Genomic DNA, 16420 nt, shown 5'->3' with positions numbered 1-16420 from the left:
GTTAAGTTTCAGGGGGCACCTCTAAGGTGCCCTCTGTGGTGTATTTTACAATAAAATGTACACTGGCATCAGTGTGCATTTATTGTGCTGAGAAGTTTGATACCAAACTTCCCAGTTTTCAGTGTAGCCATTATGGTGCTGTGGAGTTCGTGTTTGACAGACTCCCAGACCATATACTCTTATGGCTACCCTGCACTTACAATGTCTAAGGTTTTGTTTAGACACTGTAGGGGTACCATGCTCATGCACTGGTACCCTCACCTATGGTATAGTGCACCCTGCCTTAGGGCTGTAAGGCCTGCTAGAGGGGTGTCTTACCTATACTGCATAGGCAGTGAGAGGCTGGCATGGCACCCTGAGGGGAGTGCCATGTCGACTTACTCGTTTTGTCCTCACTAGCACACACAAGCTGGCAAGCAGTGTGTCTGTGCTGAGTGAGAGATCTCCAGGGTGGCATAAGACATGCTGCAGCCCTTAGAGACCTTCCTTGGCATCAGGGCCCTTGGTACTAGAAGTACCAGTTACAAGGGACTTATCTGGATGCCAGGGTCTGCCAATTGTGGATACAAAAGTACAGGTTAGGGAAAGAACACTGGTGCTGGGGCCTGGTTAGCAGGCCTCAGCACACTTTCAATTGTAAACATAGCATCAGCAAAGGCAAAAAGTCAGGGGGCAACCATGCCAAGGAGGCATTTCCTTACACAACCCCCCCCCCCCCCCCCCCCCCCCCAAACGAAAGAGGATGAGACTAACCTTTCCCAAGAGAGTCTTCATTTTCTAAGTGGAAGAACCTGGAGAGGCCATCTGCATTGGCATGGGCAGTCCCAGGTCTGTGTTCCACTATAAAGTCCATTCCCTGTAGGGAGATGGACCACCTCAACAGTTTAGGATTTTCACCTTTCATTTGCATCAGCCATTTGAGAGGTCTGTGGTCAGTTTGAACTAGGAAGTGAGTCCCAAAGAGGTATGGTCTCAGCTTCTTCAGGGACCAAACCACAGCAAAGGCCTCCCTCTCAATGGCACTCCAACGCTGCTCCCTGGGGAGTAACCTCCTGCTAATGAAAGCAACAGGCTGGTCAAGGCCATCATCATTTGTTTGGGACAAAACTGCCCCTATCCCATGTTCAGAGGCATCAGTCTGCACAATGAACTGCTTAGAATAATCTGGAGCTTTTAGAACTGGTGCTGAGCACATCGCTTGTTTCAGGGTGTCAAAGGCCTGTTGGCATTCCACAGTCCAGTTCACTTTCTTGGGCATTTTCTTGGAGGTGAGTTCAGTGAGGGCTGTCACAATGGATCCATATCCCTTCACAAACCTCCTGTAATACCCAGTCAAGCCAAGGAATGCCCTGACTTGAGTCTGGGTTTTTGGAGCTACCCAGTCCAGAATAGTCTGGATCTTGGGTTGGAGTGGCTGAACTTGGCCTCCACCTACAAGGTGGCCCAAGTAAACCACAGTTCCCTGCCCTATCTGGCATTTGGATGCCTTGATAGAGAGGCCTGCAGATTGCAGAGCCTTCAAAACCTTCTTCAGGTGGACCAGGTGATCCTGCCAGGTGGAGCTAAAGACAGCAATATCATCAAGATAAGCTGTGCTAAAGGACTCCAAACCAGCAAGGACTTGATTCACCAACCTTTGGAAGGTGGCAGGGGCATTCTTTAAACCAAAGGGCATAACAGTAAACTGATAATGCCCATCAGGTGTGGAGAATGCTGTTTTCTCTTTTGCTCCAGGTGCCATTTTTATTTGCCAGTACCCTGCTGTCAAGTCAAAGGTACTTAAGAATTTGGCAGCACCTAATTTGTCTATGAGCTCATCAGCTCTAGGAATTGGATGAGCATCTGTCTTGGTGACAGAATTGAGCCCTCTGTAGTCCACACAAAACCTCATCTCTTTCTTTCCATCTTTGGTGTGAGGTTTGGGGACTAAGACCACTGGGCTAGCCCAGGGGCTGTCAGAGCGCTCAATTACTCCCAATTCCAGCATCTTGTGGACTTCCACCTTGATGCTTTCCTTAACATGGTCAGACTGTCTAAATATTTTGTTTTTGACAGGCATGCTGTCTCCTGTGTCCACATCATGGGTACACAGGTGTGTCTGACCAGGGGTTAAGGAGAAGAGTTCAGGAAACTGTTGTAGGACTCTCCTACAATCAGCTTGCTGTTGGCCAGAGAGGGAGTCTGAGTAGATCACTCCATCTACTGTGCCATCTTTTGGGTCTGATGACAGAAGATCAGGGAGAGGTTCACTCTCTGCCTCCTGATCCTCATCTGTTACCATCAACAGATTCACATCAGCCCTGTCATGGAAGAGCTTAAGGCGGTTCACATGGATCACCCTCTTGGGGCTCCTGCTTGTGCCCAGGTCCACCAGGTAGGTGACCTGACTCTTCCTTTCTAGCACTGGGTAAGGGCCACTCCATTTGTCCTGGAGTGCCCTGGGAGCCACAGGCTCCAGAACCCAGACTTTCTGCCCTGGTTGGAACTCAACCAGTGCAGCCTTTTGGTCATACCAAAACTTCTGGAGCTGTTGGCTGGCCTCAAGGTTTTTGGTTGCCTTTTCCATGTACTCTGCCATTCTAGAGCGAAGGCCAAGTACATAGTCCACTATGTCCTGTTTAGGCTCATGGAGAGGTCTCTCCCAGCCTTCTTTAACAAGGGCAAGTGGTCCCCTTACAGGATGACCAAACAGAAGTTCAAAGGGTGAGAACCCTACTCCCTTCTGTGGTACCTCCCTGTAAGCGAAAAGCAGACATGGCAGGAGGACATCCCATCTCCTTTTGAGTTTTTCTGGGAGCCCCATGATCATGCCCTTTAATGTCTTGTTGAATCTCTCAACCAAGCCATTAGTTTGTGGATGGTAAGGTGTAGTGAATTTATAAGTCACTCCACACTCATTCCACATATGTTTCAGGTATGCTGACATGAAGTTGGTACCTCTGTCAGACACCACCTCCTTAGGGAAACCCACTCTGGTAAAGATACCAATGAGGGCCTTGGCTACTGCAGGGGCAGTAGTCGACCTAAGGGGAATAGCTTCAGGATACCTGGTAGCATGATCCACTACTACCAGGATATACATATTTCCTGAGGCTGTGGGAGGTTCTAGTGGACCAACTATGTCCACACCCACTCTTTCAAAGGGAACCCCCACCACTGGAAGTGGAATGAGGGGGGCCTTTGGATGCCCACCTGTCTTACCACTGGCTTGACAGGTGGGGCAGGAGAGGCAAAACTCCTTAACCATGTTGGACATATTGGGCCAGTAGAAGTGGTTGACTAGCCTCTCCCACGTCTTGGTTTGTCCCAAATGTCCAGCAAGGGGAATGTCATGGGCCAATGTTAGGATGAACTCTCTGAACAGCTGAGGCACTACCACTCTCCTAGTGGCACCAGGTTTGGGGTCTCTGGCCTCAGTGTACAGGAGTCCATCTTCCCAATAGACCCTATGTGTTCCATTTTTCTTGCCCTTGGACTCTTCAGCAGCTTGCTGCCTAAGGCCTTCAAGAGAGGGACAGGTTTCTTGTCCCTTACACAGCTCCTCCCTTGAGGGTCCCCCTGGGCCTAAGAGCTCAACCTGATAAGGTTCAAGCTCCAAAGGCTCAGTTCCCTCAGAGGGCAGAACTTCTTCCTGAGAAGAGAGGTTCCCTTTCTTTTGCTGTGTTGCAGTAGGTTTCCCAACTGACTTTCCTTTCCTCTTGGTAGGCTGGGCCATTCTTCCAGACTCCAGCTCTACTTGTTCACCCTGTGCCTTGCACTGTGCTCTTGTTTTCACACACACCAGTTCAGGGATACCCAGCATTGCTGCATGGGTTTTTAGTTCTACCTCCGCCCATGCTGAGGACTCCAGGTCATTTCCAAGCAGACAGTCCACTGGGATATTTGAGGAGACCACCACCTGTTTCAGGCCATTGACCCCTCCCCATTCTAAAGTAACCATTGCCATGGGATGTACTTTTTTCTGATTGTCAGCGTTGGTGACTGTGTAAGTTTTTCCAGTCAGGTATTGGCCAGGGGAAACCAGTTTCTCTGTCACCATGGTGACACTGGCACCTGTATCCCTCAGGCCCTCTATTCTAGTCCCATTAATTAAGAGTTGCTGTCTGTATTTTTGCATGTTAGGCGGCCAGACAGCTAGTGTGGCTAAATCCACCCCACCCTCAGAAACTAGAGTAGCTTCAGTGTGGACCCTGATTTGCTCTGGGCACACTGTTGATCCCACTTGGAGACTAGCCATACCAGTGTTACCTGGATGGGAGTTTGGAGTGGAACCTTTCTTGGGACAGGCCTTGTCTCCAGTTTGGTGTCCATGCTGTTTACAGCTATGACACCAGGCCTTTTTGGGATCAAAGTTTTTACCCTTGTACCCATTGTTTTGTGAAGAGGCTCTGGGCCCACCCTCCTGTGCAGGTTTTTGGGGGCCTGTAGAAGACTCTTTACTATTTTTAGTTTTGGTTGTCTCATCACCCTTCCCCTGGGGAGTCTTTGTGACCCCTTTCTTTTGATCACCCCCTGTTGAAGTCTTGGACACCCTTGTCTTGACCCAATGGTCCGCCTTCTTTCCCAATTCTTGGGGAGAAATTGGTCCTAGGTCTACCAGATGCTGATGCAGTTTATCATTGAAACAATTACTTAACAGGTGTTCTTTCACAAATAAATTGTACAGCCCATCATAATTACTTACACCACTGCCTTGAATCCAACCATCTAGTGTTTTTACTGAGTAGTCTACAAAGTCAACCCAGGTCTGGCTCGAGGATTTTTGAGCCCCCCTGAATCTAATCCTATACTCCTCAGTGGAGAATCCAAAGCCCTCAATCAGGGTACCCTTCATGAGGTCATAAGATTCTGCATCTTGTCCAGAGAGTGTGAGGAGTCTATCCCTACACTTTCCTGTGAACATTTCCCAAAGGAGAGCACCCCAGTGAGATCTGTTCACTTTTCTGGTTACACAAGCCCTCTCAAAAGCTGTGAACCATTTGGTGATGTCATCACCATCTTCATATTTAGTTACAATCCCTTTGGGGATTTTCAACATGTCAGGAGAATCTCTGACCCTATTTATGTTGCTGCCACCATTGATGGGTCCTAGGCCCATCTCTTGTCTTTCCCTCTCTATGGCTAGGATCTGTCTTTCCAAAGCCAATCTTTTGGCCATCCTGGCTAACTGGATGTCCTCTTCACTGGGGCTATCCTCAGTGATTTCAGAGGTGTTGGTCTCTCCTGTGAGGGAACCAGCATCTCTGACTATTATTTTTGGAGTCAGGGTTTGAGGGACCCTGTTCTCCCTAGATAGGATTGGTAGGGGGGAATTGTCCTCCAAGTCACTATCCTCTTCCTCTGAGTTGCCACCCTCAGAGGGGTTGGCCTTTTCAAACTCTGCCAAAAGCTCCTGGAGCTGTATTTTGGTAGGTTTGGGGCCCATTGTTATTTTCTTTATTTTACAGAGTGACCTTAGCTCCCTCATCTTAAGATGGAGGTAAGGTGTGGTGTCGAGTTCCACCACAGTCACATCTGTGCTAGACATTTTGCTTCTAAAAGTTGGAATACTTTTTAAGAATCTACAACTGGTTCTAGAATCTAATTCAAACTTTTACAAACTTTTAAACTCTAAAAGAAATGCTAAACAGGATCTAACACAAGGCCCTAGCAGGTCTTTTAAGAATTTAGAGAACTTTTCAAATTGCAAAAATCAATTTCTAATGACAATTTTGGAATTTGTCGTGTGATCAGGTATTGGCTGAGTAGTCCAGCAAATGCAAAGTCTTGTACCCCACCGCTGATCCACCAATGTAGGAAGTTGGCTCTGTATGTGCTATTTCAAAGTAAGGAATAGCATGCACAGAGTCCAAGGGTTCCCCTTAGAGGTAAAATAGTGGTAAAAAGAGATAATACTAATGCTCTATTTTGTGGTAGTGTGGTCGAGCAGTAGGCTTATCCAAGGAGTAGTGTTAAGCATTTGTTGTACATACACATAGACAATAAATGAGGTACACACACTCAGAGACAAATCCAGCCAATAGGTTTTGTTATAGAAAAATATATTTTCTTAGTTTATTTTAAGAACCACAGGTTCAAATTTAACATGTAATATCTTGTTTGAAAGGTATTGCAGGTAAGTACATTAGGAACTTTGAATCATTTCAATTGCATGTGTACTTTTCAAGTTATTGACAAATAGCTACTTTAAAAGTGGACACTTAGTGCAATTTTCACAGTTCCTGGGGGAGGTAAGTTTTTGTTAGTTTTACCAGGTAAGTAAGACACTTACAGGGTTCAGTTCTTGGTCCAAGGTAGCCCACCGTTGGGGGTTCAGAGCAACCCCAAAGTCACCACACCAGCAGCTCAGGGCCGGTCAGGTGCAGAGTTCAAAGTGGTGCCCAAAACGCATAGGCTAGAATGGAGAGAAGGGGGTGCCCCGGTTCCGGTCTGCTTGCAGGTAAGTACCCGCGTCTTCGGAGGGCAGACCAGGGGGGTTTTGTAGGGCACCGGGGGGGACACAAGCCCACACAGAAATTTCACCCTCAGCAGCGCGGGGGCGGCCGGGTGCAGTGTAGAAACAAGCGTCGGGTTCGCAATGTTAGTCTATGAGAGATCAAGGGATCTCTTCAGCGCTGCAGGCAGGCAAGGGGGGGGTTCCTCGGGGAAACCTCCACTTAGGCAAGAGAGAGGGACTCCTGGGGGTCACTTCTGCAGTGAAAGTCCGGTCCTTCAGGTCCTGGGGGCTGCGGGTGCAGAGTCTTTTCCAGGCGTCGGGACTTAGGTTTCAAAGAGTCGCGGTCAAGGGAAGCCTCGGGATTCCCTCTGCAGGCGGCGCTGTGGGGGCTCAGGGGGGACAGGTTTTGGTACTCACAGTATCAGAGTAGTCCTGGGGTCCCTCCTGAGGTGTTGGATCTCCACCAGCCGAGTCGGGGTCGCCGGGTGCAGTGTTGCAAGTCTCACGCTTCTTGCGGGGAGCTTGCAGGGTTCTTTCAAAGCTGCTGGAAACAAAGTTGCAGTCTTTCTTGGAGCAGGTCCGCTGTCCTCTGGAGTTTCTTGTCTTTTCGAAGCAGGGGCAGTCCTCAGAGGATGTCGAGGTCGCTGGTCCCTTTGGAAGGCGTCGCTGGAGCAGGATCTTTGGAAGGCAGGAGACAGGCCGGTGAGTTTCTGGAGCCAAGGCAGTTGTCGTCTTCTGGTCTTCCTCTGCAGGGGTTTTCAGCTAGGCAGTCCTTCTTCTTGTAGTTGCAGGAATCTAATTTTCTAGGGTTCAGGGTAGCCCTTAAATACTAAATTTAAGGGCGTGTTTAGGTCTGGGGGGTTAGTAGCCAATGGCTACTAGCCCTGAGGGTGGGTACACCCTCTTTGTGCCTCCTCCCAAGGGGAGGGGGTCACAATCCTAACCCTATTGGGGGAATCCTCCATCTGCAAGATGGAGGATTTCTAAAAGTCAGTCACCTCAGCTCAGGACACCTTAGGGGCTGTCCTGACTGGCCAGTGACTCCTCCTTGTTGCTTTCTTTGTTCCCTCCAGCCTTGCCGCCAAAAGTGGGGGCCGTGGCCGGAGGGGGCGGGCAACTCCACTAAGCTGGAGTGCCCTGCTGGGCTTTGACAAAGGGGTGAGCCTTTGAGGCTCACCGCCAGGTGTCACAGCTCCTGCCTGGGGGAGGTGTTAGCATCTCCACCCAGTGCAGGCTTTGTTACTGGCCTCAGAGTGACAAAGGCACTCTCCCCATGGGGCCAGCAACATGTCTCTGGTGTGGCAGGCTGCTGGAACTAGTCAGCCTACACAGTCGGTTAAGTTTCAGGGGGCACCTCTAAGGTGCCCTCTGTGGTGTATTTTACAATAAAATGTACACTGGCATCAGTGTGCATTTATTGTGCTGAGAAGTTTGATACCAAACTTCCCAGTTTTCAGTGTAGCCATTATGGTGCTGTGGAGTTCGTGTTTGACAGACTCCCAGACCATATACTCTTATGGCTACCCTGCACTTACAATGTCTAAGGTTTTGTTTAGACACTGTAGGGGTACCATGCTCATGCACTGGTACCCTCACCTATGGTATAGTGCACCCTGCCTTAGGGCTGTAAGGCCTGCTAGAGGGGTGTCTTACCTATACTGCATAGGCAGTGAGAGGCTGGCATGGCACCCTGAGGGGAGTGCCATGTCGACTTACTCGTTTTGTCCTCACTAGCACACACAAGCTGGCAAGCAGTGTGTCTGTGCTGAGTGAGAGATCTCCAGGGTGGCATAAGACATGCTGCAGCCCTTAGAGACCTTCCTTGGCATCAGGGCCCTTGGTACTAGAAGTACCAGTTACAAGGGACTTATCTGGATGCCAGGGTCTGCCAATTGTGGATACAAAAGTACAGGTTAGGGAAAGAACACTGGTGCTGGGGCCTGGTTAGCAGGCCTCAGCACACTTTCAATTGTAAACATAGCATCAGCAAAGGCAAAAAGTCAGGGGGCAACCATGCCAAGGAGGCATTTCCTTACAGTTGTCGTTTTTCTTTCGCAGTAAAACGATTGAATTAAAAACTGTTTGGCATGTATTCTACTTATCTTATAAATTGCAGCTAGCTCATTATGACTTAGTGGTTACTTACAAAAAACAATGCTGGTGTGTATGGGCTTCCACATATATCAGTGTCTTATCTCTCCCCTTGTTGAAGTGATTTGTTGAGCTCTTAGTACTTCAGATAGCAAATGACACCTACTTAAATCGATTTAGTTTCAGATAAACCCTACCACTAAATTAGTCCTATTTGTTGATGATTGTATTTACTGACACATATCAGGTGGAATGTTTTATTCTTCAAGAAGTTGTATTTCACTGTGTCTCCTATTCTATATGGAAGATCATTTCTGAACTACTTGTTCCGGGTCATGGAGTGCAGACATTATTCAGTGAGAGGATTGGGTTTGTTTATTTAGGTAACTGAATAAAAGAAGAGCTGTATTTAAGGTCAATTACATTAGATTTTATTTAATGCTCATGGGCTTTGAAAATGAGATTAATTGCTTTTGAGCCATTTTACCTGTAATAAGGTCACAATTTTTTCGTCGGCGATTTGAAAGTTTTTCATTACTAAGTTATAAATTAATAAATGAGTTTGCTTGTCACTATAAACCTACAAGAAATTGGACAAGCTTTGTCTCTTTATGCTGTATTGGTTTCCAGTCTCCGATTTTAAGAATGGGAAGCTGTTATGAAAAGGCAATCTTTATTTTCAAGTCCAACTGAAACATGAGTAGGCCTGAAGGAAAATAACTGCATTTACTTCATAAATTAGATTCACACATTAGAGACTTCACATTGTCTTGTAGAACAATCCATTGACATTTAAGCAAATGTTAAACTACCAAGATTGTTATGACAAAAGAGGCTTATTAGTTTGACTCATTTATTAAAAAATGTGACACATGGTTAATTTTGTTGCATATGGCCTAATATGTTCTTAAAATTGCAAAATTGAAATAAACTGTTGATGGAAAAGTGACAATTTAACGTGTTTGCAGAATGTCCTTCTATTGGCTAGTTTTTAAAGACATACTTTATCATAGCCGGTTTACACTATACAGTAGATAAAAATATTTTTCAAATACCTTCTTCAGATGTCCAGGATCTCATTTGCAATAATGGTTAATATTTTACAGATCTCGGATGCAAAAGAATACAGTGTTAGACTAATACCTTAGGATATTTCTGTGGCTGTGTCATATCACATGACCAATGGAAAAAACTACTTTAGACTGCTGATGATGCAGAAGTGTTCATGCTACCAACTAAGAATGATTTAAAACTACTAAATCATATACAGAGGTTGGAGAAGTCAGTATAGAGTGCTCTTGGACAGACAGCTTTTTACTGAGTGTAGACAAAAGCCTTTTGTGGACCACTCAAAAACCTCAGGTGGGCTTGAAGCTCCCCATTGGTTGGCGTTGTTACTCATTTGGATGCTTCTTATTCAGTGACCTACCTTCCACTTGTTTGTCATTGAATAGACGCACACATTGGTGGTGATTCTTTGACTCACATAAGTCCTCACATGAATGGTGTGGCCACATGATGCATTTGTTTCGTGATCATGTTTTGTTTTTATTTGCTAATGCCGTACCGCATCAGCAAAAAAGCATTTTCCTTCAAGTGTTGATAAAGCAGATAGGTCAGAAAGGTGAGATCTATTGGCTTAACCAATTCTTAAGTACTTAAAGGACACCAGGGCAAGTTGAAGATTTCTTATCTATCATGACTGGACGTTGAAGAAGACATGCTATTGTCTTCTTATTGGGATTCATCCTTATTAATTTGTGTTCTTTCTGTGATGCATCCTGAGCGCCAATTCTGTTTAATGTGAGATTTTGAAAAGTTTTTCCTTTTAGAAGCAGGTCAGAAGGCATTCTGCAGTTAGTAAGCACTTTTGAATATTTGTGTTACTTAAAACAGCTTTTTCTGTTCCCTCATTTCTGTAGGATGACGAAGGACTACGAATGAGGAAGGCACCTCAGACAAGTCACACTGTATCTACTTCATCAGCCATGATCAAGGACGAAGGACTGAACACACGGCTACTCGCTCTTGTGGTGTTGTTCTTTATTATTGGTGTAATTATAGGAAAGGTAGCCTTGTAGAGGCAGCATGCAGTGGGTTGTAAATTGGATTGATGGATCTGCCATATCATGGAAAAAAAATTATTCATAACAATGTTTAAAAAATTATGTATGACATCTCACAGGCCTTGCCTTTAAATTACCCCTGCACAATATAACGTAATCTTCTAAGGAAAAAGAACTTGTACAGTGAGTGATTTACAAAAGAATGTTCTTGATTAAGTGACCCGGAAAATCATGATTAATACTGTAACGGCATATTGTAAATGTCATTTTAAACATTTTTAGACCTTGGCACATGTTGCTGGATTTTCCTCTTTTAAAAAAATCTATTTAAAGAAATTATTCCTCGTCTGCAGGAGCTGGCCCACCTCAGAACGTTTGTAAACAGACAGTGCAGGCGTGGTTAATAACTTCTGCAAAAAAATGTGCACATTAATGATAATTCCACCATGCCAGCCATAAGTTTGAAAGTGTCAGTGTCTTCAATTGGTTGAACAAGTAACCAATTTCTTGAACTTCAAACGGAAGCCGCGTGGCTCGAAGAACTTGTGTGTGGTGTGAAACGTACTGGTCAATCATAAGAGATTTTGCTTTTGACTGCACACTCTGTTGGGATCGAGGTCAGTGTTTCGTTCTCCTAAAGGGACCGAGCTTCATTGCCATTGGTTGCATTTAGTCAAATTGAAACTGTTATCTAGAGATGTTTAATGCAGGTTTATCTTATTTAATGTATTTCATCTCGTGTATCCCTTACTGTCCAGATCATGACTAATAGAATGGCATGAAAAGGCACCTGTTCCCGAAACTGGTGGATAGTACAAAATATATGCTGCTGAAGAGCTACCGGATTTCTCTAACCCCTTCTGTTGTCTTGGGCACTACATAACTATTACAGCATCTTGGAGCATCTGGGAAAACAGTGATCAGGATTTCTTTTTTTATGTAAATAAAATAACACTCTATCTGGGATAACAAATTATTAGTAGGAAACTAGCTCTTTGCCGTAAAGACCAATCCTCTTTGACAATGTAACATCCTTAAAGCATAAAAATACTAAATAAAGCTCCCAAAATAACCAAGTTGAGTCAGTCTTTTTTCCTTCCTTCCTTTTGGTTGTTTTTTTTTCTTCAATAAAATGTGTGGCTTTATTCCTTGGATTTAATAGCTGATTAATTCATGTAACCAAGTTTGTCTCGCTAATTAGTATGTGTGAACCTAAAGGTAGGTAGTTGTGTTTCAAACGTTACTGCAGCATACAAACCTAGTGATTTAGGAAGGTACAAAGATCCACACATGCTCAGAGCCACACCCCACCACCCTTCAGACCACCTAGTCTAGGAGGCTGTTGCCTTTGTTCCAGTGAGGAACACTACCTGCTTTAGAAGGCTGCTGCTGTTGGTCTACTTAGCTACCTGCTAATGCTTCCTGACTTCTACATTTTTCCTAATGGCTTCAAGTGTGTGGTAGGCGGTGCTGTGTGTGTGATAACCAGTGCTTAATGTGTTAAATAGTTTGACGGAGGCATTAGGGGATGCAGTCATGTCCTGCTGTGCTCTTATTCCTCCATTCAAATCTTAGACCTGTTTGCTGTCTCTTGTTCCTACCCCAGCTATGTTGTTTTTCCTTTCTACCGCCACTGTTTATCCCATGCCCTTTCTTTTTTTTTTTTTTACCAAATTCTTGGTATATTTGTTTGCTTTTCTTTCTTCCTGCTAGTTTCTCAAAGAGGGGCAGTGATGACCAAACCACTTCCATCTTTGAAGCCAACTTTATTCCACAATTCTAACTTTAAGAAATGCCCAAAAAAATAGTGAGTGTCTAAATCGGAGGCCGCAGTGAGCCTTCAGTGGAGAGCAAATGTTCCCCCTGCTCATTATCGGGATGTCTTATTCTCGTCTATCCTATCTGATAGACTTCTAGTTGCAGATTCTTTACCTTAGAATTTCTCCCAGGGGGTCAATCTGGATCAAGTAGTACCCCTGCGCACGCTGTCAGGTGGCATCTGTCGACTCTGCGTTTGTCATAGGCATCGCGGTTGCTGGATGTGACATTGCAGGTCATGAATAGGTGCCACCCCGGCGCGCTGACGTCCGTTCTTTTCTTTCTGAGCCAGCCTAAGCACAGATCTGAACAAGAGCTACCCTTAGTCATTTTTTGACTGGACTTTTTGTCTTTTGTCGAAGCTTTTTTACTTCTTGGTGCGTTGAGTATGTCCTCATGGAAGACCAGCTTCAAGCCCTGCAACTCCTGTCACCGAATGATGTCTGGTGGTTGGAGTGCAACCACAGCCTGAAGTCGTGCTCAGGGTGCCAGGCCATGAACCCGAAGGCTTTGAAGGAGTGGTCCCTAAACTTAATTTGGGCTCGGTGCTTGGCTCTGCGTTGCTCTTGGTTGAGAGAAAGGTCCAGAGACCGCTTGCAGAGCCCCCACCACTCGTCCCATTCAAAATCTTCAGGACACTCTGGTAAGCACAAGAAGTCGAAGCACAAGCTTTCTTTGACTTCACCCCATCAGTCAGCTGACGAAACGCAGGATACAAAGCGTTGACACTCTAGCTCTCTGTCCTCGGAGACTACTGCTGGGTTGGCTCCACCCCTCCCCAAGTTTCTGGGAGCCGTAGCCACCCCTGCCCAATTGAAGGAGTTTTTCGAGGCCATGCACCTCATCTTTGGGCACTCACACCCTACTGGAGTGCCTTTAGGCTCTGTGGGGTCAGGAGGTGGCCTCTCGGGTTCCGCCCCAGCAGCTTCGGCCCCGAAGGGCACCCTGGGATCCGTTTCCAGATCTGAACCTGCATCGATCGTACCCATGCGACCTTCCCCAGCAACTGTTCAGCCATTGACGCTCCCAACACCATCTGGCCCACGGTCGGCATTAATACCATACTTACAGCCAACTTCGACATTGAATCTGCATTAAGCGATCTCCGACGGACTCTGACTTCAGTAGGGACTTTGCTTACTAGATCAGATCCTGACCCTTATTTATTGTACAGTGAGAGTATGGAGGGATTGCTGGACACTTCAGAATACCTGTTTGAAGACCCTATAGACTGGGTTCCGGAACCGGGTGAAGCCAGCAGTCTAGACACCTCACCAGATGCTGGCATACTTTATCACTTTCCCGTGGCTCCGGAGGAGGGAGCTTATTTCATGGTGGTGCAGAGAGTGGCTGAGGTCCTGGGCCTCTAGTTGCATTCGGAGGCTGTCAGGACTAACCTCCTGACTGAGTACATCAGCCTGGGGCTTCCACATTTGAACCGCTTTTGCCCTTTAAATTAGGCCCTCACTGATGTCCTCTTGGGCACCTGGTCCAAACCCATCAGAGGGACTCCCGTAAACAGGACAGTAGCTCGCCGCCATATGCCTGTGCCTAACCCAGCTTGCCTGACCCAACACACTACCACTGAGAGCTTGGTTATCCAAGCCTCAAATTCCATGTGGCTTTCCCTTTTTCACCCCGGATAGGGAATACAAGAGGCTGGGTCATCTTGGGAAGAGGTTTTCTTCTTCCTGGCTGGCATTGCGGTCTGTTAACACCGCATGCCTTTTGGGCTGCTGTACCCAGACCTTATTGGATACGGTTGCGCACAAGTGCTGCCACAAACCCCAGAAGAGGCCCCAGGCCATTCTCTCCCAAGGTGTTGCTGACCGGATAGATGCAGCTAAGTTAACAATCTATTGTTGGCGGATACGACAACTCTCTAGGCAGATCGGTTGCTTTGATGGTGGCCTTGAGGTGCCACGCTTGGTTGAGGACGTCTGGCTTTTCAGGGAATGTCCAGTCCACAATTATAGAGATGCCCTTTGATGGCACCGTCTGTTTGGAAACAAAGCAGACTCTGCTCTCGAGTGCTTTAAGAAGTCTCGAACTACGGTCTAATCTCTAGGCCTTGCAGCTGCCCCTCGCCCACTTCAGTCTGCTTTTCGTCCTTTCGTGGCTACAAAAGGGGTGGGCCCAGCCTCGTCCATTTCCCGCAGTCGATCATGCCACGCATGGTGCCCAGCCTCTGCGTGGCCAGGGATGTGGGATCCAGCTACTGCGCAGATCAGGTAGCCAGCAGTGTAGCCAGTCCTTGGAACCCCCCTAACCCCCCCTTCCCCCCCCCCCCCTTTCAGCTACAGCCTCCAAACCTTAAACCTTCCTAGTCTGACACATTCCTATCAGGGACCAGTAAAAGGGAGGATTCTCCATCACCTGCCCCGCTGGCAGACCATCACACCAGAAAGGTCGGTTTTGCAGATAGTCTGTATGGGCTACTCCCTCCCCTTTGAGACTTCCCCTCTGTGCATGCCACCATCCTACGCTTGCATGACGGAGGGTCACCTGCCACTTCTCAGCGAGGAAGTTTATTTTCTCTTGGCTACGGGAGCCATAGAGAGGGTCCCTGTGCCAAAAGTAGGTTGTAGTTGAATTCCCGCTACTTTCTGGTGCCCAGAAAGGACAAGGACCTTTGCCTCATCCTAGACCTGCAGTCCCTCAATCTCCTCCCCAGAAATGAGAAGTTCAAAATGCTCACCCTGGCACAGGTTTTAATTGCCCTGGAACCAGGAGACTGCATGGTAGCCTTGGACTTGCAAGATGCTTATTTTCATTTTCTCTCCTGCTGGCCCACAGGTGTTACTTGCAGTTCATGGTAGGCCATTCACCGTGATCCCTTTTGGTCTCACCAGTGCCCCTTGGGTGTTCACCAAGGTGATGGCAGTGGTCGCAGCTCATCTGCACAGGTCAGGAGTTTCAGTCTACCTCTACCTCGACGACTGGCTGTTGAAGGCAGGCTCGCCTCAGGCTGTCATTTCCCACCTCCAGACTACGCAGATCTCCGGCATTCGCTGGGTTCACTATAAACATGCCGAAGTCGCACCTGACTCCATCTCAGATGCTTTCATCGGAGCTGTTCCCGACACAGTGCAGTATCTGGCCTATCCTCATTGTCTCCTGCATCCTGCAAGTGTCTCATGCCAGATGGCATATGTGGGCTCTGCAGTGGCTCCTGAAGTCCCAGTTGGGCATAGGATCAGGGAGATATCTCAGACATGGTCCAGATCTCGGAGGGAACTACACAAGATCTGCAGTATTGGCCAACAAATGGGGATTGGGTCAGAGGCTGATCCCTCTCCCCCAACCAGATCGGACAGTAGTGGCGTGTGTCATTTCTGGGATGGCACGCACACATGGGAGAGTCCAGGCTCTACATCAATCTTTTGGAGCTCAGACTGGCATTGAAAGCATTCCTTCCCTTCCGCAAAGGGAAGGTGGTACTGGTGTGACGAACAGCACCACCACCATGTAATACTGCAACAAGCAGGGTGCGGTGGGGTCGTGGACCCTTGTCAGGAGGCTCTGAACCTCTAAACATGGCTGGAACAGCAGGGCATATCTCTGGTGGTTCAACATCTGGCAAGTTCTCTGAACGCCAGAGCGGACAACCTCAGCCAACAGTCTGTTCAATCACGAATGGCTTCTCCATCCAAAGGTGGCGCAAGGTCTCTTTCAGCAGTGGGGAGAGCCTTGGTTAGATCTGTTTACCTCCGTAGAGAACACGCAATGTCAACAGTTATACACATTGGAGTTTCCAAGGTGGTACTTGCTTAGTGCTGTGTTTCATCTGGAGTGACGCTCAGGCCAGCTGTACACTTTACCCCTAATACTACTTCTGCCCAGAGTTCTCAAGAAGATCACAAATTACCGGGCCCAAGTAATCCTTGTGGCTCCAGACTGGGCACGAAGAGTCTGGTATTTCAAGCTACTGAGCTTGGCCATCGATCCTCTGATCAGACTGCCCCCTTCCGTAGGATCTTCTTTCGCAACAGGGGAGGTTTCTCCACCT

At 47.1% G+C, this 16420-nt stretch overlaps 1 protein-coding gene across 1 annotated transcript in view; it reads left to right on the top strand.

Annotated features, from left to right (window-relative positions):
• VAPB (VAMP associated protein B and C) overlaps positions 1-11665 on the top strand; it is a 316279-nt gene extending 304614 nt beyond the window's left edge. The window contains exon 6 of the mRNA XM_069243578.1: positions 10450-11665. Coding sequence (XP_069099679.1) covers positions 10450-10608 — 159 coding nt within the window. The 3' untranslated portion in view covers positions 10609-11665. The remainder of the gene's footprint in view (positions 1-10449) is intronic.
• The last annotated feature ends 4755 nt before the right edge of the window (positions 11666-16420 follow it).

Source organism: Pleurodeles waltl, chromosome 7 (genome assembly GCF_031143425.1).
Source record: "Pleurodeles waltl isolate 20211129_DDA chromosome 7, aPleWal1.hap1.20221129, whole genome shotgun sequence".
NCBI classification, from domain to species: Eukaryota; Metazoa; Chordata; class Amphibia; order Caudata; family Salamandridae; genus Pleurodeles; species Pleurodeles waltl.
This window is presented reverse-complemented; position numbering and strand designations above follow the sequence as displayed.